The sequence below is a fragment of the Rhineura floridana genome, chromosome 5 (assembly GCF_030035675.1).
Source record: "Rhineura floridana isolate rRhiFlo1 chromosome 5, rRhiFlo1.hap2, whole genome shotgun sequence".
In the NCBI taxonomy this organism is placed as follows: domain Eukaryota; kingdom Metazoa; phylum Chordata; class Lepidosauria; order Squamata; family Rhineuridae; genus Rhineura; species Rhineura floridana.
Window position 1 is genome coordinate 26,813,466 of NC_084484.1, and position 25,051 is coordinate 26,838,516.

Genomic DNA, 25,051 nt, shown 5'->3' on the forward strand with positions numbered 1-25,051 from the left:
TGCAGAATCTTGTGTAACCTGTAAACTGATCCATGAAGTGTCCTAGGCTGAGGTTTCTTATGAAACATACTGGAGAAAAATACACCAGTGAGTCTGAGACTGATTCCAATGGCCTTGGCCAGGACAAGTGCTAGTGGAGACAAGGTGCGCGCCTAATATTCCCAAGCACAGACCCCATTAAGAGGGGAGGAGGACAGAGGGGACCAGCTTGGAGCCTCAGTCTCTGCTCCCCATTCCCAAGCCAAGTAACAAAACCTCTGGGGGAGAGGGAAAGAAGAACCTCAACTGCTCTGCATATCCCTGCTACTGCTACAAGCTTGCTAGCTCTGAAAGGCTGTCAGCACCTGCTGCAAGTGAGTGTGGTGGAGGCGGCAGCAGCAGCTCCAGTCTGCCCCCTTAGACTACTTGGCCAGGCTTGGTTCAGCTTCATTTTCCCTCCCCTCCCACCCCACACTTGTGCCTGCACTCACAGCCGTTGCTGGCACTGGCTGAGAAGGGAGCGAGAATCACCAGCAGTACACCAATTTACATAAAACAAGAGGATTGTTCAGCTACACATTAGACATTTACTTACCCTCCAGGTACCCTGTCAGGACGTCCACTGCTAACACAACTTGCCCCATAGCCTGTGCAGTCCCCACAAATAGTGCACACCATACACTGCTCCAGCTTCCACTTATGCATGCCTGGTGGACACATCATGGATTTCTCATCTTTTTCATCTAGGTCTTCTTCTAAATCTTCATCCATCGCTGTTGCCATGTTCTCAACTCCAAAACCTGAGAGCAAACAATCCTTATGAGATTCGGTAAGTCAGCACAGCAATACAGAAATGACATGGTTTGGAGAACAGGAATTTTAGGAGTCTGATATGTCTGACTAAAGCTTAAAACCTTTTCATAATATACAACTGTTATATAAAAAAACTCAGCCATGCTAAGGCAACTATGTACCATGGTTTAAGATGATTGGGAAAAGCTGTGACAAGCCTTAGACTTGTTCCTCTCTCCTAATCCTTTATTAATTAGAGGACAGAAGAGCGAGTGTCTGCTTTCAGTTTCAACTAAAGGGCAGTTTTCCATTATGAACACGCTAGCTAGTTAAAGCCAGCATACTGAACCATGCTTTGATCCTGCTTTGTATTAGCTAACCAGAGTTAGAACAAACGGCAGTTTCCAAAGTTCATATATAATGGAAATCTGGATTAGTCAAAACTGAGAACAGAAGGTTTTATTTCCTAATTTCTCACACGAAAGAGAACAGGGGAGGGAGAGTGTACAACCTACTGTAGCTAGCTCCTTATAATCTAAACTATTACTGAGGCTAGAGATGGGGAACCTCAGGCCCAGGGACTAAACGTAGCCTTCCAGCCCTCTCTATCTGACCCTTGGGACTCTTCTTTGCACCATGCCCTCAAGTACGTTCGCTTGGCTGGCATATGTCTTTGAACTGTGATAATGCCTCTTGCTTGCCTGGATGGGGAATGGAGAGATAGGTGTGTTGTGGTGCATGCGCGTGTCTGACTTTTTCATGACTAGAAAGTAGCCTACTGTACAAGAATCACATAATCACATGACACATCCATTGCACCATCCACTTTTGCCTTTGGCCTCACCCATCACTGGCACACAGCACCTGGAAGCTTCCCCACAAGGCAATGCAGCCCTCAGACTGAAAAGGACTCCTCACCCCTAGTTTAGATAATCATCTGAACCATCTCTAAATTTTAACTCTACATTTAATGCTGTTTTCAAATTTCTCAGGACTGCTTAAACACTGAAAGTTCAATTAGGCTACAATTCTAAACTCACTTTAGGAAGCAACATTAAATATAGAGGGGCTTACTTTGGAATAAACTTGCATAGCATTGCATTGCTGGAAGCTCTCCTACTGAAATACATAACTGTAAATATTACTTCTAAAATGTATGGCAACATTTTTATTCTGTTCTGCTGTGTAACATTTCAGGGGGGAAACCTAGTCTCAAGCAGAGAGCTAGATGACATGACATAACTTCTTAAATATCGTATTTCAGCAGAGGAGTGTAAAACAGTTAAATCACAACAACCAAACCATTCTCTTCTTGTCTTGCAGACTCACCATAATCCTCACATAATGTAAAGCAGAAATGGGGAATCTGTGATCTCCAGATGTTGTTCAACTACAACTCCCATCATACCCAACCACACTGTCCAGGGTTAATGGGAGTTGGGAGTCCAGCATCATCTGAACGACCGCAGGTTCCCGATCCCTGACCTAAAACTTTAGCTTCCAACCAGGCATCCTCTCTGTCTTCCCTTTCTAAGCATGCCCAGTGCAGGTTCTTCAAAGTAGTTAGAAGAAAGCAATTCTTCAGTCTACTTATTTAGGGTATTTGTACGCTGTCCCTTAACATTGTTAAAAATAAATAACAAAACAAGAAATACAAAGCAAAACACAGAAACATTAAAGGAGGAGAGCTACATAAATGAAATAAAACAGAACTCTCCACATCCCAAAAATAAAAAGATTGTAAAAATAGAGGACCAGATTTTCTGAGTTATTTAAAACAGTAACTATCAGAGTTTTGAAAGTGGAAGGGAGGGCATGCGATTTCCATTACCCACCCAAAAAAGGAGAAAGGGGAAAGGCACAGTTTCATACTGGAATTAATTTCCTTTTAAGAAAAATCAGCCGCAAACTTTATACATTTGGCCAATAAACAAATAAAGGAAAACTATTCTTTACCAGAGTGCAAAGAAATAAATTCAGAAGAACATAACACTGAAAAGGTGTCCTGAAATGTGTTCAGAAAGGCCACAGGGTGAGTAACAATTTAGCTGGATAAGATGAAACAATAGGAGGGCAGTGGCCTACAAGAATGTGTGAAGTATGGATTCTAAAGGACCATAACGGATGGATCCTGAAATACTAAAGCAAGACCTCTAAGTAATAGTTTGGCATTACAGATGATATCATTACATTATGCACGCTACTATACTGACGCTGCTTGGGTTAAGAAGCATAAATCAAGACAATGAAGTTAGATTGAGGACAACCATTACATCTACTACAGGGAAGACGGAAAGAAAGCTGCTAGTTCAGCTGTACAAAACATGAATAACCTGAACATTTATATATAAAAGCAAGCATTCAATATTGAAAAATAAATGGTATAACAAGCATCAAGAAGTGAAATGGAAGAAACAGCGAAGGACAAAGAAAAATAGTTCTTGACAATGAAGTACCACAAGACAGAAAACCATACTGACTTTTTCCTCCGTGACTCATGGAGCCAGTGTCTCGACCACATTGTCCTTTGTTATTCACTCCAAATGTCCAAACTTCTCCATTCTTCATTAGCACACAGGTATGAGCTTTGCCCATGGCTACCTGAGTTGCAAAATGGCCTTTCAAATCTGTTACTAAACCTGTAAGTTCAAAGATGCAGAATACTGCTGTGAAAGATATTTATGCTGTAACTTGGATATAGAAAGACAAAAGTCTATTAATACCAAAAGCAGGAGTGGGGAATCTTTGCCCTCCAGATGTTGCTGAACTACAACTCCCATGAGCCCTAGCAAGCATGGCCAATTGCCAGGGATTATGGGAGTTGTAACTCAGCAACATCTGGAGGGCCAAAGATTCCCCATACCTGCCAAAAGCAACACTCAGGCAATACCTTGATTAGGTCCAATCAAAATGTCAGAGTTGTGGGAAAGTTTTAGGACATAGTTAGCTAGCTCTAACAAGGTACTTCCTTACCTATGGCTTTTGGATTTTTTCCCCCAATGGACCAACACCTACCTATAGTTTCTGTTAATACCAAGCAGAAATCATAGCTCAATAGCACAAATGGGTTACAAAACAAGAAGAGTGATTTCATACAACATCACAACTGAACCCCTCTGCAATTTATTTCAAGCAGACAGTTACATGTATAATATAAATAATTTCTCTCTCTCTATCAGGTTAACTTGCTTTAAAACAACTTACTTGTGCTATCAGAGTAAATAGCATCCTTTCCAAACATGTATAGTTCTCCATCTTTTGAAATGACAGAACTACTCCCATTATTGCACGCAGTATGTACCACATTTTTTCCTTCCATTTTGATAATTTTTTTGGGCTTATATGGCTTAGACTGCCGCCTGCTTTTGGCTTTAAAAAAAGGGAGAAGAATTAAGTTACAAAATGTAAGTTTACATATACGAGAAAGGAGTCAATTATCTGATTTCCAGATGTTCCAGAACAATTATAGTTGGAATAAAATGAATAGAAGCAAGACAAAGATATGATGTAGTAGTGGATATTCATTATACTCCTCATCTGTACTCTGCACATTCAAAGCCAAAATAAAAATAATTAGGGTTGTCATCAAGAAAAAATGAAGAGCTGTATGCTTTCTTCCTCTTCCCCTTTTGCAACAGGGATGCAAAACAGTCCATATACTTGAGGACTCAGATCACTACCATAGAAACAACTACGGGTTTTGTTTTGATAATGTGGTCGGACTCCCAGGAATAAAACAGTCAATGTTGATCACTATGACCAATTAATCTCCTGTGCAAAATGTCCCAAAACAGAAGATTCAAAACAAAATCTGTCCATATACATACAAACAAAAAATGTACACACAACGCTGTGCTTCTAACACCATTGTAGAATACAAACATACACAAAGGGTCAAACACAAGAGGCAAGATCCAAAGTTAGTCATACTAAGAGTAGTCCCATTAAAATCAAGGATGTAAGTAATTAAGTCAACTGATTTCAATGGGTGTCCACTGAGTATGACTTAGTTGGATGTCACCCGAAGACAGCCTTTCCCAACCTTTGGATCCTCAGATGTTGCTGCACTACAACTCCCATCAGCCCCAGCCAGCATGACCAATGGACAGGAATTATGGGAACTGCAGTCAGCAACATCTGCAGACTCAAAAGATTGGGAAAGGCTGATTAGGATATGCAGTGTGAAAGTGAGACCCGACATTGCTTTTTAAATTCTGCTTCTAAGATGCAGAAAAAGAATTAGGGATATGAACGTATTTGCCCTTTACAACTGTTTTCTAAATAGAGCTGCACTGTTAACACAAAATGATGCTCACACCACTGCATGCATCTACTACTTGAGCTACCTATATTATCATTCAGAAAATACGTTTCCACCTGATTTTAGTTAAATTGTGGTATTATTCAGATGAAAAAGAACAAAAAATCCTAACACAAAGAACCAGAAATTGGACCATTGGTCTCACCTGAAGGGTGATTTTCCTATGAGTACGGACATCACAGCGGGTATTACCTCCACCTATCGTGCGAAGGCAAGAATGTCTTTGAAGTCAAGACTAGGGGCGTCAGGCCCCTCCCACTCTCCAGTTCATTCGCAGCGAGTCTAAGGAGAAATATCTAAAAATACAAGAACAAGGCCAACAGGCCTGGCAGCAGGAAAATAACACAATAGTACCATGCATAGTAACATGACTCCAACATAGCGGTATAACAGAACTAGAAGTCTTGACTTCACTCTTAAATTTAAATATAATACCGTAACAGTAATATATAACACATTAGAAAATATATAGTCATCCTCCAACTGGGAGGGTCGTGATGTCCGTACTCATAGGAAAATCACCCTTCAGGTGAGACCAATGGTCCATTTTCCCTATGAGTCCGGCCATCACAGCGGGATGTACCAGAGCAGCCCATACAGGGAGGGACCACCCATGTGTTAATCGTCATTAAGAACCTGTTGCAACACTCGTCTGCCAAAAGAAGCGTCAGCAGAGGCATAGTGATCAATTTTATAATGCCTTATAAACGAGTGTGGGGTAGACCAGACTGCAGCCCTACAAATATCGGTAACAGGAGCATTAGTGGCAAAAGCAGCCGAAGTGGCAGCTGACCTGGTAGAATGAGCCGTTATACTAGCTGGAACTGACAGCTTCAGAGACTCATATGCTAAAGTAATACATGCCCTTAACCAACGGGATAAGGTAGAATTGGATACTTTATGTCGCATAGACCTTGGATGAAAGGATACAAACAGAGACTCCGTTCGTCGAATCTCTTGAGTCCTAGACAGGTAAGTCTTGAGAGCCCTCCGGACATCTAACGAATGCCAAGCCTTCTCGAGAGGATGGGTAGGATTCGGGCAAAAGGAAGGCAAAACAATGTCCTGGTTGCAATGAAAAACCGAATCAACCTTGGGACAGAAGGAAGGATCAGTCTTCAGCACAACAGAGTCCTTATGGAAGACGCAGAGGTGTCGAGCAGAAGACAATGCGCCCAACTCCGAAACGCGTCTGGCAGATGTGATTGCGATCAGGAACAAGACCTTGAAGGACAGCATACGTAGGGGCACCGTCCTGATGGGTTCAAACGGAGGGCGTTGCAAAGTCTGCAGAACTTTCAGCAAACTCCATGAGGGAAACCGATGGACAACAGCCAGAGAGCGTAGGGCGACTCCCCTCAAAAAACGTTTGATGAACGGATGTGAGGAAATAGGAGCTCCAGGAGAGGACACTGAGAGAATGGACGACAGAGTGGACGCATGTCGACGTAGAGTGTTGGGTCTAAGTCCCATCATGAAGCCGCTATGGAGATACTGCAGCACCTGTTGCATGGTGGCCTGGGATGGATCGTGGTGGTGGAACTGGCACCACTTGGAGAAAGCCACCCAAGTATGTTGATAAATACGAGTGGTAGATGGTCTTCTCGAGGCCAAAATAATATCAATCACAGCGTCAGACAGGCCAGCTGACCTCAAATGTCCCCGTTCAAACGCCACACTGTTAGATTGAGCCAAGTAGGGTCCTGGTGCCATACTGGACCCTGGGATAGAAGGTCTGGCCTGACTGGAAGTGTCCAAGGATCCATAATTGACATTGCCAGAAGATCTGAGAACCACGGTCGGCGTGGCCAAAATGGTGCTATCAGAACCAGCTGTGCCCTCTCGGTTCGCGCCTTCCTCAAGGTTTTGGCTAACAATGGTATGGGAGGAAAGGCGTACAAGAGACCGTCTGGCCACGGTATTGTCAGAGCATCCATTGCTTCCGTTGTTGAATCCAGGTATCGGGCAAAGTACCTGGGAAGCTGGCAATTGCGACTGGAGGCAAACAGGTCAATTGAGAATTCGCCGAACCGACTCTGAAGACGATGGAAAATGGCTGGGTGAAGATTCCATTCCCCCGGAAAAACCTGTTGTCTGCTGAGCCAGTTTTCTGTCACATTCCAAATCCCTCTGAGATGTTCTGCTTTCAGGGATTGTAGATGATGTTCTGCCCAGACAAAGATGAGGGAGGCTAGGTCCTGCAGAGGACGAGACCTGGTGCCCCCCTGTCTGTTCAAATGTGATTTTACACACGTGTTGTCCGTTCGAATGAGGACATGGTCCAAAGGGAACAGAGACTGAAAATGAAGTAGAGCTAAATGTACAGCCTTTAGCTCCAGCCAGTTGATGCTTTGAGTCTGCTCTGTGGTGGACCAAACCCCCTGAACGTACTGGGAGTTGCAGTGGGCTCCCCAGCCGATGAGGCTGGCATCTGTGGTTACAACAGTTCTGTGTGGTTCTCTGAACGGCGTGCCCTTGGAGAGGTGTTGGGACCTCGTCCACCAGCGGAATGATAGGCGCAGTGCGGGGGTCAAGCGAACTTTGCGATGGTTGGAGCTGGCAATGTCCTGTTGAAAGGGCAGTAGAGTCCATTGAAGATGCCGAGTGTGGGCTCGAGCCCATGGCACAATATGGATTGTAGAAATGAACATTCCGAGCGCCCTGGCTAGAAGCATGACGTCTGCCTGCAGGGTGTCCAACATTGCCCCTAGATGTAGTAGGCGTTGGGTTGGTTGGAGATGGCTTTTGTCGAAGTTGACAAGCCAGCCGTAGGTCTCTGCCCTGGAAGCGTCGGTTCCAGGAGCCTCTGAATGAATTGGGGTCATAGGATCTGAAGTTGCGGCCTCGTCCTCCTGGCCGCGTTCCTTGAAAAGGCTGGTTAGTACGGAAGGAAGGAGATCGCCTGAAAGGCCTGTGGTCGATGTTCCGGACAGTGGCCAGAACCGGTTTGTGGGCGTCTTTGGGATCAACCAGCACTGCCTTTAGAGCTTCCTCGCCGAAGAGTAACGATCCGGAGTAAGGAGCCCTGGACAGATTCATTCTGGCCGCTGAATCAGCTTGTCAGTGGCGAAGCCAGAGGGTCCGTCGAGCGACTATCTGAGCCGTCATGGCTTGTGACCCCAATTGAGTGGCGTCCAAGGTGGCATCAGCCACAAAAGCTGCTGTCTTACACAACTTTACCAGTGACCTTCTGAGGGCGACAGGATCAGGGTTAGTGTCCTCTAGAAGATCATCCAGCCACATCATAGCTGCTCTGGAGAAAATGGAGGCCGAAGCGGAGGCACGCATGGAGAGGGCAGTGGCCTCGTGATTTTTGCGGAGGGCGAAGTCTATTCGTCGCTCAGTAGTGTCCTTTAGTTGGGATTCCCCTTCCCTGGGCAAGAGAGAACGTGAAACGAGGCGATCGATTGGTTCATCTATGCCAGGGACGTCTAACTTGGTGGCAAAGTCCGGAGCTAGGGCGTATAACCTGTCAGCCAGGTTTTTGAAGCGGCGAGAATGGAATGGGTGAGCCTTCTTCAGAGGCCAATTCGGCAATCGGGTCCGGCACCGGGATGTAATGTTCAGTAGGTGCAGGGGATTTGAGAACCTTGGCCCCTTTGATGGCTGGGGTGGAGGAAGTTGAAGGCGCAGTCTGGAGACCAAGGGTATTAACTACCCTGCGTGCCAGGGACTGATAGTCTGAAGCATTAAACAAGTGATACGATGTATCCTCCTCATGATCTGAATAATCGCTCCAGTCATCTCCTTCAACGTGGTCAGTAAAGGTTGACTCCTCAGCATACGAGGCTTCGTCAATACATCTGTGTCTGGCTACATCAAAGGGGTTACGTGAACAGGAAGGATGAGCTTCATGACACGCACGTTGGTCCATGTTGAGTTGGGGTATGGCAGGAACTTGTGGTGGTGACTGCATTTGGGTGAAAAATGCCAGCATGGCTTGAAGTTGGAAGAGGAAATCAGGGGACGGCAGCAGCCCAGTTGTGGTAGATGTTTGTGCCTGAGTGGCTATTGGAGCAGATGTTTGGGACGGTAAAACGGAGGGAGGCTGGTTAGGCGAAGGCTGAGTGTGGAAGCCAGCAAAATCTTCCTCGTTAGAGGAAGCAGCAGGGGAATGAAGTATATCGCTTATGTGTGCCTGAGTTGCTGTGGTAGTGGTGGGGCTTGGCACAGAGGCATAGCGTGGCCGCTTTGGTTTGCTATGGCTTGAAAGATGTTTTGTCTTAGCCATTGCTTTAACATGCTTAGGCTTAGTCGCCTTAGAGTGTTGCGGCTGGGCTGTTTGTGACATGCCTGGCTGATCTGGCATCATATTGGCTGATTGCGACATGCCTGGCTGTTCTGCCATCTTATATTAACTTGGGTGCAGTACACGGCCACAGAGGGGGCAGGATGTAAAGACCCGAACTGGCACAGTGTACGACCACAGAGGGGGTAGGATACACTGGCAGATGGCTAAGTGCACGGCCATTATACTGAATATAATTCAGATTTAGTACAAGTCAGCCACTGATATTAAAGCTCCAGCCTTGATAATACTGAATATAATTCAGATTTAGTACAAGTCAGCCACTGACATTAAAGCTCCAGCCTTGATAATACTGAATATAATTCAGATTTAGTACAAGTCAGCCACTGATATTAAAGCTCCAGCCTTGATAATACTGAATATAATTCAGATTTAGTACAAGTCAGCCACTGATATTAAAGCTCCAGCCTTGATAATACTGAATATAATTCAGATTTAGTACAAGTCAGCCACTGATATTAAAGCTCCAGCCTTGATGATACTGAATATAATTCAAATTTAGTACAAGTCAGCCACTGATATTAAAGCTCCAGCCTTGATAATACTGAATATAATTCAGATTTAGTACAAGTCAGCCACTGATATTAAAGCTCCAGCCTTGATGATACTGAATATAATTCAGATTTAGTACAAGTCAGCCACTGATATTAAAGCTCCAGCCTTGATGATACTGAATATAATTCAAATTTAGTACAAGTCAGCCACTGATATTAAAGCTCCAGCCTTGATAATACTGAATATAATTCAGATTTAGTAAAAGTCAGCCACTGATATTAAAGCTCCAGCCTTGATAATACTGAATATAATTCAGATTTAGTACAAGTCAGCCACTGATATTAAAGCTCCAGCCTTGATAATACTGAATATAATTCAGATTTAGTACAAGTCAGCTCCAGCCTTGATAATACTGAATATAATTCAGATTTAGTACAAGTCAGCCACTGATATTAAAGCTCCAGCCTTGATGGTACTGAATATAATTCAGATTTAGTACAAGTCAGCCACTGATATTAAAGCTCCAGCCTTGATAATACTGAATATAATTCAGATTTAGTACAAGTCAGCCACTGATATTACTCCAGCCTTGATAATACTGAATATAATTCAGATTTAGTACAAGTCAGACACTGATATTAAAGCTCCAGCCTTGATGATACTGAACATAATTCAAATTTAGTACAAGTCAGACACTGATATTAAAGCTCCAGCCTTGATAATACTGAATATAATTCAGATTTAGTACAAGGCAGCCACTGATATTAAAGCTCCAACCTTGATGGTACTGAATATAATTCAACTTTAGTACAAGGCAGCCACTGTATTAAAACTCCAGCCTTGATGATACAGTCATAGTAAATTTGTGTGTGAGGAAGCCCTGTGTAAGTCTGTCTACAACACACAGACAACACACATACAGATAGCTTGCAGGAAAGGTATCCGTTGGTTAATAAAGGGGTAACAAAAAAGGCGGGAAATTTGAATCCAACAAAAATGGTGCCCGGAAAAAAAAAGGGCGGGAAAAAATGATCTAAAAATGGTGGAGATAGACGGAGCAATGGCGACCATCTGGTAACGAACTGGGGGAAGGGTAGCCCAGCACAGTCTCACAGGGGGAGCCGCGGGGCCGATAGCCGCGCTTGCGGCTCTAAAAAACCCCAAGAAGGAGACTGCCGAGAGAAGCCTGTGACGGATGAGGCAGCAGGAAGGCAAGCCGCTGCCGCCGCCGGCTGCAGTGCTCTCTGCGGCGAAAAATAAAGTCACGGAGATAGAGGGAGAAAAGGAGCCGTATTAACAGGCTCCGGAGAGGCAGAACCCCGGCAGGCTGAATTAAGGCGGCAGGCTGAAATTAGGTGTCTGGGGAAAAGGGCAGGGAGCCGCAGCTGCAAGCTCCCGCCTGGAAGAGAACCGCAGCCGCGGTCCCTTCAAAAGCTCCACAGAGCGCGGCTTGAGCAGGAAAAGCGCTACGGGAGAGACAAAGCCGCGAGCTCCCGATGGATGGCAAAGCCAGGGAGGGAAAGGCTCAAAAACGGCCAAAAAAGGTAGAGAACCGCAGCCGCGGTCTCTGTGGGGACCCTCAGACAAGCAAGGGAAACAAAAGTAAATGGAAGGCTAAACACAAAAACATGGAGAACCGTAGCCGCGGTCTCTGAGGGAACCCTCAAAAGAAGTAGAAATAAACTTAAATGAAGTTAAACAGAAAAACAGGGAAAGGATGGACTGGGGAGACACACAAGTAACACTAGGTTCGCACCCAGTCAGAACAAATAAACAGACAAATACGAAAAAACTTAGCTAAATGCTACGCTATAGTATCTCAATCTTGTTCGTACGAAGGCAAGAATGAACTAGAGAGTGGGAGGGGCCTGACGCCCCTAGTCTTGACTTCAAAGACATTCTTGCCTTCGCACGATAGGTGGAGCTAATACCCGCTGTGATGGCCGGACTCATAGGGAAAATAAGACAGTACTTCCATTTTTATTCAAAGTTTGTAGCATCTCTCAAATGCAGGCACGACAAACATCAAAGTATTCCCCAAACCTACTTGATTCTCCATCTTCCCCTTTACTTGCTGAGCCTGTGAAAAATATGCTTCCATCCTCTGCAACAAGCAAGGCATGTGAGCCATCATGCCCAACTGAGAACTGAACAATCTTTGGAGATTTGGTGACTGGCAGTTCTACCCACTTCCCTGCCGAAGGACCACCTTGTTTGATTCCAAGGCTCTGGTATTTGCCAGTATAATAAATCTGAGCAGGAGGGGAAACACGAACGTTAGTTTGATTATAACATAAATGAAGAACAATGTGAGAGAGAGAAAAGTTGTTTGACAAATTTCTAAGCATGTCTTTTAATTTCTTGCATGTATTTTAATTTCACTCAAAGCCAGTTTGCAATGAATAAAGTTTTCTTTACAAACTATGAAAAACATTGATAACCGCTGCTACACACGAATTTGCCACCTCATCAGGCCACTCTTATCTGATCAAGCTTTAAGTATACAGAGGAACTTTCACAAAATAAAAGCAAAATTCAGAAAATAGTCACAAGGCCACAAACCAACACTAGATGCCAAGTCACTGTTTTTTCTTAGAAAATTCAGTTGTGGAGGCTGCATTCTGTCTGTGGTTGTTTACTCCTCTGATACTTTTTCCTGCTAAAAAATAACCCCTCCCCTTTGCTAGCCTTCCTCTGCAACTGAAACTTCAATGGCTGGATTTAGTAAAAGAAAATACTGAAGAAAAGCTATTCACAATTAATTCAGCATCACATACAGTTTGGCCCACAGATAAAATTATGCATAGCTCCCAAACAGTACTACTGCAAAGCCAAAGGGAAACAATTATATAGCTGGTTATCCACAGAAGAGTGTTTCCAATACCTTTCCACTAGCTGTTTTCATTAGTGCAAATTCTCTTCCTGCACCAAGAACAGCTGACTCCTCATCAAACCCTGTACCTGGAAGCACAAAGCTGCAATTAGCTATCAATGATTTTCATAGGTGTTTCAATGTCAAGTTCAAACATGTCACAGGCCCAATTTTGCATAGTTGGCAGGGCACCCATTCAAATGTTCAAGTACAAATAACTTACACAAAGTATTGTGTATTTTCAAATTAACATTACAGCCATAACTGTGGGGTAGAAAATACTGGAATATCAAAATGTACTCATCAGATTGTGGTCATAAACAAATATACCTGAAATTAATAGGCTATTAAATGGAGGAGAAAAATAATTGGCTGCTTAGAAAAAACAACTGACGACGAATGGAGGATTATGGAAACATTGGTACTCCTGCCCCACAGAAGGAAAATATGATTTGTGAACGTATGGAAGTGCATCATACCAATGAAAACCTATCACCCTTTTTCTCAGTTTTAAACTAGTTTCATTTTTGAATGTTTTTTTTAATGTTGAATTCAACAATTTTGCTTTCTACAATTTCTTAACCATGAAGAGGAAATAGAAAAATGATTCCTTACTGATAATGTGCAAGTCTTTCTCCAGATCAAATAATGAGATACCACATGCATGTAAGCATTTTCTGGCAAGCTTAAGCTGCAGTTCTTGCTGTAGCACTGGCTCAGTACTTGTTGCAAATATTCGAACAACAAAGCCATCCTACAACAAATAAAAATAATAGTTTTAACAATTTTAAATATTTACTAATGCAGAAAGTTAGGGTAAAGGTAGGCTATGGTCTGAAGGCACATAAGGCCAGCTCCCTGGTGAAGCTAAGTGAGGACAGGTCTGGTCAGTGCCTGGATGGGAGACCGCCTGGGAACCATATGTAAGCCGCCTTGGTTTTCAATCATGAAAAGAAAGGCGGGGTATAAATGTAATAAATAAATAAATAAATTTCCCCTTCACAAACTGCACTGTGAAACTTCAGCAACTTTCTCATTAAATTATATACAGGGTAAGATGCAAATTAATTTGAATAAAGGTGTAAGCGCAACAAGTAAAATAGCACACTGCTCAAATGTTAGTCCATAACCTATAGCACTTTCATATTATTGGCACATTCTTACCTCCCAACGGCCAAATGAAAGTTTATCTCACACAAGATATAATAAACCATGTGCACATCTAACCCTTTCAATTTTTACATGCACAAAATATTGTTAAATATTTGCATATTAAGAAAAGAAACAACTGAAGGGTGCTAAAAGGAACAACCAGTTTTAAGGTACAGCAATCTGAGAACATATTAAGTTCCTTTTTAAATGACAAAATACTTCCAGTTCTTTAAGTATCAGTTACATTTGGCACCTCAGTGTTCAGGAAATTTAACAAGAACTGGGAGTTTCCTGCAACATTTCCTAAGAATTTAGTAAGATAACAAGGCATGTTAGCTTATTTGTTAGTAAAATGGGGAATCTCACTTTTGCTTGATATCTAGCATATCTTAACACTTGCCCTTGTCTGAATCCTATGGAAAGCACACAAGCATTCTGCTAACATGTACTAAAATGCTATCAAAAATGTTAGGGTCTTTTACATGCTTTTGACCTACCTTCCCAGGCCAACTGTCTCCCTGCAAACAAGTGAATTGGTGTCAAAAGTATCAACCAAAATATTGGGCTTCATTTGTCATTTTGGATGCACAACAAAACATTTTAAAGGCAATACTAGAAATGATGCCAGAGATCTATGTTTAGGTCTCTCAACATCTTTTTCTTTCCTAAAAGTGGACTTTGGATAGGGATTGGGGCATAAGGGAGAGATGGAGTTCAAGCACTTCACCCTGCAAGCCATCCCCATGAAGCTGCTAGTAGATCAGTGACTACAACAACCTGCTTTGAACTTTGACAGATGTCAATCACCTGACATCATTATGATGTTGGGTGATCCTGCTCACCTGTCAAAGTTGGCCCAAGCAGGGTGGGTCTACTTCCCTATCCCTGATTTCACTTAATGGCCTCAGAAAGAGAGAGAACTTTGCAAGGCCACATAGGTCCAGGAAGACAATAATCAGAAATTACCAGATTCCCACCACCATCTCATGCTAGCGTTGAAAATAAGCATTTATGGGTAGGTCTGTAAACAACTGCTTTGTCCCTCTGTCATACAAACAGACCTGCTGAATCAGAATAAGGTCCACCTACTCCACCATGGTGAGTCAGTCCTTTCACAAATATCTGTGATCCAACTGGCTGCCTTCAGCACAAGTTGACCATCACAACTTCTCTGTTCAACTCCTTTCCCACTTAACTGGCCTCCATAATCTGTTTGGGAATGCGGCTGTGCTTATGAAGCACAAGGGAGGAGGTCTGGGAATCTATGTGATGGTGGCCAACAGCACCAATTAATTTCACAGATAATCAAACAATGGCACAGCAGCTACTAAAATCTCCCAGAATTTGCATTCAGAATAAACCTATAGAAATCTTGATAGCAATGAAGCAGATGTATGTATCCATTCCCCAGTACAAAAGCAGGTGCTTGTAGCAACATGTAGATATTATCCTCTTTTGCATGAAATAAAATGTAAAAAAAAAATCCCTGAAAACAAAAATCAGAAGAGGTGCCGTACTTACATCTCTAGAAGCTGCTATCTGATTAATATACTCTCCATCAGTGAAAAGGATGTTCTGCCCTTCAGTCTGGCAATCTGTGTAGAACAACTATGCTATATTAATTCACATTAAATACTTTACCCTCCAAAGTTCCATAAATGATTCATAAGCATGACTAACTAAAGCTCTATACAGAAATGAAATATATAGAAGCTTTCCCAAGTAGTCTTGCTCCCATTGCACCAAACACAATAAAAAGTTTTGTAGCATCTTAACTGTTTTATTGCTGTGTAATGAAAGAAGTTGCTCAGGATTCAAAATAATATATTAGCACACCAAATCTGGATCAAGATAAAACTATTGATTTATTGCATGTTTAGATAATAAACACTGCAACTACAAAGAAAATCTACTTATCACTGAAGCAAAGTACTTAATATTTACTGACAATTTCATGCTAGTCAAAACTGGCACATTAACTATTGCTAAACTAATATATTGGTAATTTAAATTTAAGATCATATAGTTAATAGCCCCAGGAAAACAGCTGTTTAACTCTTCTTATACCAAGACCGCATACTGTAGCCTCCCGCCACAACCACTCACTGAGGGTCTATCTTAGTAATAAGCTTTGGGGCTGTTGGAAGAGAGTTCTAGGCACAGTGGACACTACTATACACTTTCTTGGGTCAGCAGCACAGACTGTCAGGCCGCCTTCCTGGACTCAAGGGGCTGCTACGCCTGTGCTGCTTCACTGCACTACTTCCCGCTATTTGACTCCCATGCTGGAGCCAGATAGGCAATCATCTGATTCAAGGCCAAGCATATTCCTCAGCCAAAAGACATCCCTCTCTTTTAATCTGCTGCCCACCCATTAAGCCTTAAAGCTGTCTATCAAAACACCAACATGATACTAATTTTCTCTCTCCTCTCCCCTTTCCTCCCCTTTTGTCCTTCTACAAAACTCACCAATCCCATAACTATTGTATAATCCCATAGGACTATATCCAACTAACTCGTTCTGTCAGCACAAGGATTTCCTCTTGCACAATGGAACTCCCCCCCGTATGCCCCCTAAATCTGTTCTGGGGGTTCACCCAACTCTCCAGAACAGATTTGCCAGGGCATAGGGAGAGGGGGGAAGCTTCGTCGTGCAAAAAGAAATCCTTGTGCTGACAGAATGAGTTAGTTGGATACCACCCATAGTTTCCAAAATGAAATGAAGCCCACATATATGTGGCAGCAATTGCTTGCATTTCTCATTTGTTACTCTATCCATTTCTTTGTCACCCTCACTACCAAATTGATATTTTAAGTTTCTCAGAGCCCTGACATGTATTTTTGCATATCTTGAACATGGACACTGATGGGGTCATATATATATATATAATAAATAACAATGTCACCATCTCACTGACCAGTCCACAGTATCCCACTAGCCCTGTCCCCTCTGCCAGAGTATGCCAGATGGTACAAATCTATAACCCCTCACAACCTTCAAAATCTCATTCAAGTTTGTGCCAGAACCTTCCAGCTTTTACCACAAACCAAAAATAGGCTGTGGCTGAACACCACATGTTTGCTGCTGCCAAGAGCTCTGCAGAGGCACTGTGGGCAGTATCTTCCTCTCCCAGCACATATCCTGATGCCTGTTCCATCCAGGAGTGAGCACTGTGGAGCTCAAAAACTGATTCTCAAGGTGGTTCTCTACAGCTTAAACCAGAACACAAGAAATATCAGACCCCCATCCTTGTGACTGTAACTAGCTAGATGAAATACAATTACTCCTCAAAACTGAAATCAATTTTAAAGGTTGAACAGGTGAAACACTTCCAGCCAGCACTGTTTGAAAAGAAGGGAAAAAACTACCCTGCCTTTGGGGAGATCAAATACATATTCATGAGGGCAAGGTCTCCAACAGCTCAGTCATTATTAAGAAAGGCTCTCTGCAAATGGCTACAGCATAAGCCACAATCACCTGTAGAAGTGAACAAAGAGTCATTTTAAAAACCCTAACAAAACAATATTCAGTTCTGTGCTCTGCAGAGTCAACATGTGCAGAAGCTACTTGGCTTTCTGAATCCAGGTTGGGACACAGTAGCTTTGATCTTCAAAGAGCCCTGAAAAACAGCATTGCCACAACACTCATGCATAAGCACAGACCTCATTCTATCCATGCTGCTGCCCCACTGTCAGTTATTTCTTGAGTTTCCAGGTGTTACTGTTACTCTACAAGTTGACTGCAGAGCTCTCAGCTGTTTTACAGCACAGTACAGCTTGTAGCAGCAAGTGTAGCATTTCATCAACACTTATACTTTGAGAAAGAGTTTTGGAAAACAGAATTTGTAGAAAGCCGATACATGGGGTTTGATATTTCTTTTTCTTTTCAGTGAGGAAAGCCAGTAAATGAAATTATATATACCTGTGACTGTTAAATGCTAATGCTCATTTAAAATATATGCTCTAATATGCCATATTAAGTTAGTCATCAATCAAGAGACATTCTCTGGCCTGGCTATTTCTAAATGTATCATGAAAATTAAATATATCATATCCTTTCTCCAGAATAAGACACTTTATCATAAGAGGTCTGTTTGTTTACTAGTATTTTCTAAAGCAGTAAACAAACTGAACATTACAAGACAAAAACAAAGCAAACCAAAGTCATGTACAACACAGTATCATAAGCAGTCTTAATGGTCCCTAAGAGCCAATCTGCATTTCCATACCTGGCAATGTTACTGTACCATCTTGCTCCAAAGATTCAGGATTGATTCTTATGGCTGTCATGCTATGATTGTTCACATCTCTATATAACAAATAACCCTGTAAAAATATAATGAATGACTGCAATTAAAGTGTCAGAACTGCGTTTACAGTAACATAAACAAACACCATTTCACCTTTTCCTGGTTTACCTGTTTTGAAACCATCTTAATTTTTTTTAGGGAGGAGCGCACGCGCACTCACACATGACCATATACCACCTTTAACAGATTGACTACTTAAACGTCAAACAAATTGCAAAGCAATCTCAAAAACATTCAGTGATCATATGAGTCACATGGTGTCAGCCAACACTCTATATGGACAAGATGACATAATTATGTTAGCAGTTCAATGCCATATGAAGCAACATGAAGGTAAATAGAACATGTCTGAGTATATCTATATGTCTATCAGCCTTACAATGAGTTATTCCCAGAACAGATAATAATCACAAGAATTTTGGGGGGGAAATATGCTAAGTGACCATTCATATTGCAGTAGAAATCTATCCCCACACATAATAGCTGTGAGGAGCTCACTGAAAAAAAATCCAGCAATTATCAAAAGCATTATTAGTAAACCGCTTCGCCTACAGATCTCATCTTCCACTGTTCCCTCATGATCAAACAGCTTTTTATCACTCGAGGATGCAATACAGACAACAGACATAAGTGGACAAGAGAAAGGATCTTTAAGTGAAGTTATGGGGGGGTTGAGTTCAAGATTGCTTTCTGTGGCAACTCTCTACACGCAGTATGCTAGACATCTAGTGCCATATCACACATCCTTTCACTATGCTACCTCAAAGATAAAGAACAAAGTAGGAAAAGTACATTTTGCCACCCAAATCTCTTCAGACAAGTGTGGAGCCAAACCACCTCATGGAAGCTGTCTGTGTTTACATATCCTCTGTGGCCTTTTTAAAAGTGAATTATCAGATAGTCTTTGTCCCTTCTCAAGCCCTTCACAATTCTTTTAAGTATCTTGAACTTAATGTAGCCCTATTTTCTGTAAGCCACCATTTATGTTTTTTTTAAGTTATATTTTACATTTTAGATTTATAGCTCAAAACCATTCACACCAATGGATTTATAATGAATTCCACAATGTTTTGCCCAAATTAACCTACATTACAGCTGTTAGATTTAAAATTAATTTCTTGGATTTGCTTTCGATATTTCTCATACCTGAGCATAACCCAGCCAAGACTTCTTCTCCCTTCTATTTTTGATGCGAGATGTAGAATTGTATATATGACCCTGCAATGTAATAAAATTGTTATACAATTGTTGAAATGGTCATTTATAAACCATTGGTTAAAACAAGCAAAATTAAAAAGCAGGACAATTCTTTGTCCAATACATCTTCATGAATGATTACTTATTTTAAAAACAGAACTATAAAATTTTGTAAGAGACCAAGCTCAAAATGCAAATTACCCTGACTGTTCCACTGTACCCAGAGCCGATTTTGTATAGTCCGTCTTTGCACAATAAATACAAAAAGTAACCATCACTCTGAAGGAGACACTGGTCATCTTCATCTACAGAAATTTCCTTCAATGACCACTTGTGCATGAGGGCTGCTTTCTTAATCCCATTGCTAAACCAATCTTGGATTTGTATTTTGCCCACCAAAACAGCCTGTACACTCCTCTGGAGGGAATTCAAGATAGTTGGCACCTATATGGGAGCAAAAGACACACAGCTGTCAGTTATCAGAAGCTTTAAATCACCAATCCTAAAAATGAAAAACACAATACTATTACCTGAAAGTTGTTACCAACTGATATAGCATTAATGATAGTACATTCCACTCCAAAATTCCTTGCTGTAAAAGTAATTTGCCTAGTGCAAGAAAAAGTTGTTTTAATTGACAACTTGAATTAGTCAGTATTATGTACTGCAAATGTATATTATTTTTCTGCTATAAACACCAGTCTTTAACCAGAACTAACCATAGCTTGGATTCAAAGGTACCTTGTGTGAGCACTTCCATTTATGGAAGGTGGTCCCACCAAATTCTTCTGATTTCCCTGTCCTGCTGCATCCCCCCATGCCCCATTCCAGAGGGGACCTCAGTGGCTCGGGGGAAGGTGGGTGGCGTGAAGCCAGGAAAGCCCCATTACGCAAGTGGCGTTCTGCTCACTCTTCTCTGGATGCAACCCATAAGACACACTACTGTTATTTTTCCCTTTCATAAATTTATTTGCATTCAGATCTTCAATATGTTTTACTCAGAAGTTCCACTTAGTTTAAGGTAATTCAGTTCTTGTTAATTATGCTTAGGATCAAGGAAGGTCAGCTACTTAAAAAATAGTTTTTTGTTTTATTCTGCTTCCTACTAGTTGTACATTTTAGCTACATTAATTTATTTTAGCCTTTGTACACTGCCTTCAGAACAAGGTTTCAAAATGTTGAAGGCAGGAAAAATTGTCCAAACTAAATGAACGCAGGGGAGACAGGCACAAGCTTCAGATGAGCCTACAGTATGCCTATCTCCCTTACACAATTTCTCCTTTGGATGTAACAGAAAAAGCCCAAAACATCTACTAGTAGGCATTTCTTGTCATGTCTAAAGCTGCTCTTCGAATCTCAAGAATTTGGGTATTCAGAAGAAAAAAACTGAAACAGTGATGTCAACCAAAGAAGCCACAAGCCCATGTTTATTATGGCTGGGATCCAAAGAGCTGCTTTAGGAATGCCCAATTTGTCACTTTTTCCCTTTGGCAGACCCCATGCCATTCCTTAACCTGCTGTTCAAACTTTTCTCAGTTTCAAAAGAGGTTTGCTTTTCAAAAAACAGAAGTACAAAGGTCCCTTGAACACTTGGAACTTTTCATGTTTTTCTCTGGATCCAGTGCAATGCATTTTAATTCAGGATTTCTAAATCGATATACCAGAGTTTCTAAAGATTTAAGTCAGGTATTTCACTCCAAATTGTTTCAGAATAGGATGCCAAATACCTATCAATTGTTCGGCATGTCGTGAATTCATGAAAATGACAAAATATAGTCAGAAATGGACTCGATATACAGTACTATCTATGGCCTTTTGTGTCACTATATTTCTAATGCAATCTTCACACACAAGTTGCCTATCTCTGGTTTGGAAAACACCAAGTGACTTCTTGAGATTAGAGCCAGATACAGATGAATGCACTGAGCCAGGACAATAATCCAAATTTTGATAAAGCACCTGGATAGTTTGACAAGCATGGCTCCCGTTGTTGGTAAGGATAGCAGAGATTGCCTGAAGCGTTCTTCCAGTTTCTCCCCATGCAGCTACAAGACTGAAGAGGCAAGCACATGAAAGTGCTGTCAAAGACTGACCAGTACTGTCATTCATTCCAGTACTCCGAACAGTAATTTCTAGAAGAAGCTGGAACAGAGACTCTAAAGATAAAACAAAAATTCACTTACACAAAGTAGGCGCTGTTAAGGCACCACAAATATCAACCACTACAGATTCAAGAAGTACTGTCATTATGATAACCTATCAGTAGCCCATGCTCTTGTAACCTTGCATTTGAATTATTGCCACATACTTTATGTGGGGCTATCGATGAAAATGGTTCGGAGGCTGCAGCTAATGTGGAATGCAGCTACTAGGTTGGTATCTGGGGCAGCAAAAGGGGATGATCTTAAAAATTCTGCACTGGCTGTGTGCTACTGGGCTCTATTATTGTAAAAATGATTTATAAAGCCCTAAACAGCTTGGGACCCAAATATCTGCAGGAACACTTCCTCCATTACCAGCCAACTTGATCCTTAAGATCAGCCAGGTGGAGGCTCTGCATATGATCTCTATTACATTTCAGGAGAAAGAAACATGTAGAAGGGCCTTCTGTGTGGTGGGGCTCTGACTCTGGAATGATCTTCCATTAGAGGTACATTTCTCACTCTCACTTTTGGTGTTCAGATGTTAATTTAAGGTACTTATTTCTTCCCAGACCCTTTGGTTTGATAATGAGATCCTCAGCAATACTTGAATGAGTTATTAATATTTTTTTTAGTGTTATGTTTTTACTGTTTGTATTTTTTTTGTACATCACCCTGTGCTCATTCGGAGGAAGGATGATTCATAAATAAATACTAATGCATTGCAAGATAGTAGCTTTGCTGGAGAAGTGAAATAGCAACAAGGCAAACTGGCAACAATCTTGCTGATGTGCCCTGGAAGTATTACTGAAACCTCCTTAAAAAAAATTAACACTGCTCACTGAAATTATTAAGAAGCAAATAGGTATCCATGTAGCATTGGAAAGAACCCTAAATTTCAATAGTAGCACACTGTTCCTTAATTGTTCACAACCCAAAATCTGGAGAGTGCTCAACGGATATTCGTATTGTATTATTTATTCATTGCTTTCCACAGCAGAGTCTCAACGGAACTTACAGCAATGAAATGTACACAAATACAATTCATACAAATACAACATTTAAAACCAGTAACTGCATAAAGGATATGAAAGAAGAGAGGGAGGGGAAGTTCTGTTGTGTAAGCAGAAGTTATTCTGCTGAACACAATGACTTTTCTGGATGCATCCCAGAAGCAATATCCAGTGATCTCCATGTGGGTGATGTGGTGCAAACTGGTTCAAATACTCTTCTTTTGAACCAGCTGGGCAGCAAGTTCTCTCCTGCTACATACATCCCGTGTGTGTGCATGCATGCGCATGCACGCGGACACACACATGCCATTTCTTAAAATACTTTTAAAAATAATAGTTAATGTCATGAAGACCATACTGGTCTATTGGTATACAGTATATGTGGTAAAGTGAATCAATTTTTAATGTAGTTGCTGAATTATCTTAAAAAGTGGTTACTCATAAGTTTGCATATTAATTTTTTATACTCCATATAATTAGCAATGCTACAAATCAGTATCTATCAAATTACTCTTATGTTACCTATTTTCACTGCAAAGAACGGGGGAATCTTAAGAGACCAAACTCAATATGATTGTCAGCAGAGAACTCTGGAGATATTCACAATCAAGGAGGACTATATTCCTATTGTAATCTCCTCATACATTTCTGAATCATTTTACCTGTTGTCTCTTGCTGCTACTCTTACTTGTTTTTCTTTTCTTTTCTTTTACTGTTTGTACTGTGTTGTAAGCAGACTTGAGCATTTTAAGGAAAGACAGGGTAAAAAAACTTTTAAGCAAAACAGCTATATAAACATTTGCTATCAGATGCCAAATACCGTCCCATAATTTGTGGTTTTAAAAAATTATATTTGCCTGTTTCTGTTTTGCTTGAAAAAAATAGAATTTCAATTGCAGGAAACATTACCTAAAACTTCAGGAGGTTCTGACTGGAGACCTTCTGGCTGCTGGCCTTGAAGCACATTAAGAAGGGCCTGCAGACTTCTCAGGCAGAGAGATGGATGAGAAAACCTTGTCTCCTTGATAAGTTCAAACACTTCACATAGTCCAACTTCAATTATCTAAAATACAACACAGTAAATTCCATTATAGAAATATGTTTTTCGTTCTGTACTACAGACTATTTCAAAGAGTATCACACCCATAACATAGGAGCTAGACACGATCAGCAGGATTACTTGCCTTTGGGAGCTTGATAGGGGGCTCTTTAGCCTCCTCCTCTTCATCACTATCTGAATCACCGCTCTGCACCATATTTTTTGAAGCCAAAGCTACAGAGCTCTCCCTTTTTTGCCATTCCAGAACACAATGCCGCACATTGCAGTAGACATTGAAAGCTGAAGGGTTGCTGTGAAGCTTGATGTCAGGTATGGTTACCATACTATCCAGATTTTCACTCTGATAAAAAGAAGAGGTAGTTCAGCAAAATCTTCATGTTACATTAGAGGGGCATTCATCAAAACCACATTCTTCTGACAAGTCTTAACTTTTGCTTAAGGAGTGCGTAGTTATCTTTTTTACTCAAAGAAAAGGAAAAAGGAGAGAACATGGATGATCCATTTTAAAACGGAGAACAATCACAACACTCATGGGTGTACAAAAATCAAGGATGTAAAGGGGATATTTTTAATCAAATATTACTGCAATATATCTTCACTTGGTGGAAGCATGAGACAAACCACAATTAAGAGGTCTTTTTTTTAATTTAGCCTCCTTGCAGGAATCACTTATAAATTAACTAATGCAAGAATGCCAAGCCATAGCACAGTATGAGTTCACTCATTAAGCAGATTTCACAGCTGATTTCTCCAGGGGCATGGCACCAAAAAGACTTGTGTCAAACAGCTGTAGCAGCTTTTAATTAAGGGCATGAAAGATGCCCACCTGCTATTGCAGCCCACGCTATCCCCTTTTCCTGTCGTAGAGTGTACAACTGGCAAAGAGACATTCTCTTGAAACTATGAGACACTTCACACATTATTTGGCAACTATATTTGCCACAGCTATGGGTTCGTGACCAAAACAAGGTTAAGAACCACTGCTGTACAAGGCCTGCTTCCCCCCCAGTTTCAGTACTACCTAGGGGGAGGGGGCAATGCCCTAAAAGCATGCAAGTATGCATAGTACAGTCATGCAACAATAAATGCATGCTTCACTGGTAAGATTTATTGAAAATCTCTCTCAGGATACATATAAGTCTTAACGACAGAGATAGTAAACAGGATTATGACAAGCCATGGTCAAAATAGTAAGACTTTCCAGATACCTTTTCAGCCAAAGATGGAAAAACATGCACAGTGATGAAACAGGACAGCAAAGCTTTTAAGTAGCAGAAAAAGCTACTCAATTTTAATTTAGGGATAAGGTTTTCAGAAGTAGGGAAGGCTATGGAATTTATGTTAAATCATCTTTATGCCCCACTTACAAAACTCACTCAAGTTTTCAATGTTGGGTTACCTTTGCATTTA

General features: G+C 41.4%; 1 protein-coding gene across 22 annotated transcripts in view; it reads right to left on the reverse strand.

The window, feature by feature from the left end:
* The window catches only part of MYCBP2 (MYC binding protein 2), a 232,347-nt gene that overhangs the window by 184,133 nt on the left and 23,163 nt on the right, over window positions 1-25,051 (reverse strand). For 16 of the 22 annotated variants that reach the window (XM_061630039.1, XM_061630037.1, XM_061630046.1 and 13 more), the window contains exons 3-16: window positions 23,766-23,981; window positions 23,491-23,644; window positions 21,387-21,583; window positions 19,629-19,871; window positions 19,377-19,448; window positions 18,150-18,246; window positions 15,442-15,515; window positions 14,418-14,438; window positions 13,384-13,522; window positions 12,781-12,857; window positions 11,944-12,148; window positions 3,976-4,140; window positions 3,252-3,410; window positions 575-779 (exon numbers count right to left, since the gene is read on the reverse strand). In XM_061630039.1, the coding sequence (XP_061486023.1) occupies window positions 575-779; window positions 3,252-3,410; window positions 3,976-4,140; window positions 11,944-12,148; window positions 12,781-12,857; window positions 13,384-13,522; window positions 14,418-14,438; window positions 15,442-15,515; window positions 18,150-18,246; window positions 19,377-19,448; window positions 19,629-19,871; window positions 21,387-21,583; window positions 23,491-23,644; window positions 23,766-23,981 (2,024 nt within the window). The remainder of the gene's footprint in view (window positions 1-574; window positions 780-3,251; window positions 3,411-3,975; window positions 4,141-11,943; window positions 12,149-12,780; window positions 12,858-13,383; window positions 13,523-14,417; window positions 14,439-15,441; window positions 15,516-18,149; window positions 18,247-19,376; window positions 19,449-19,628; window positions 19,872-21,386; window positions 21,584-23,490; window positions 23,645-23,765; window positions 23,982-25,051) is intronic. The other 6 variants (XM_061630057.1, XM_061630056.1, XM_061630059.1 and 3 more) reach the window with 1 other exon arrangement.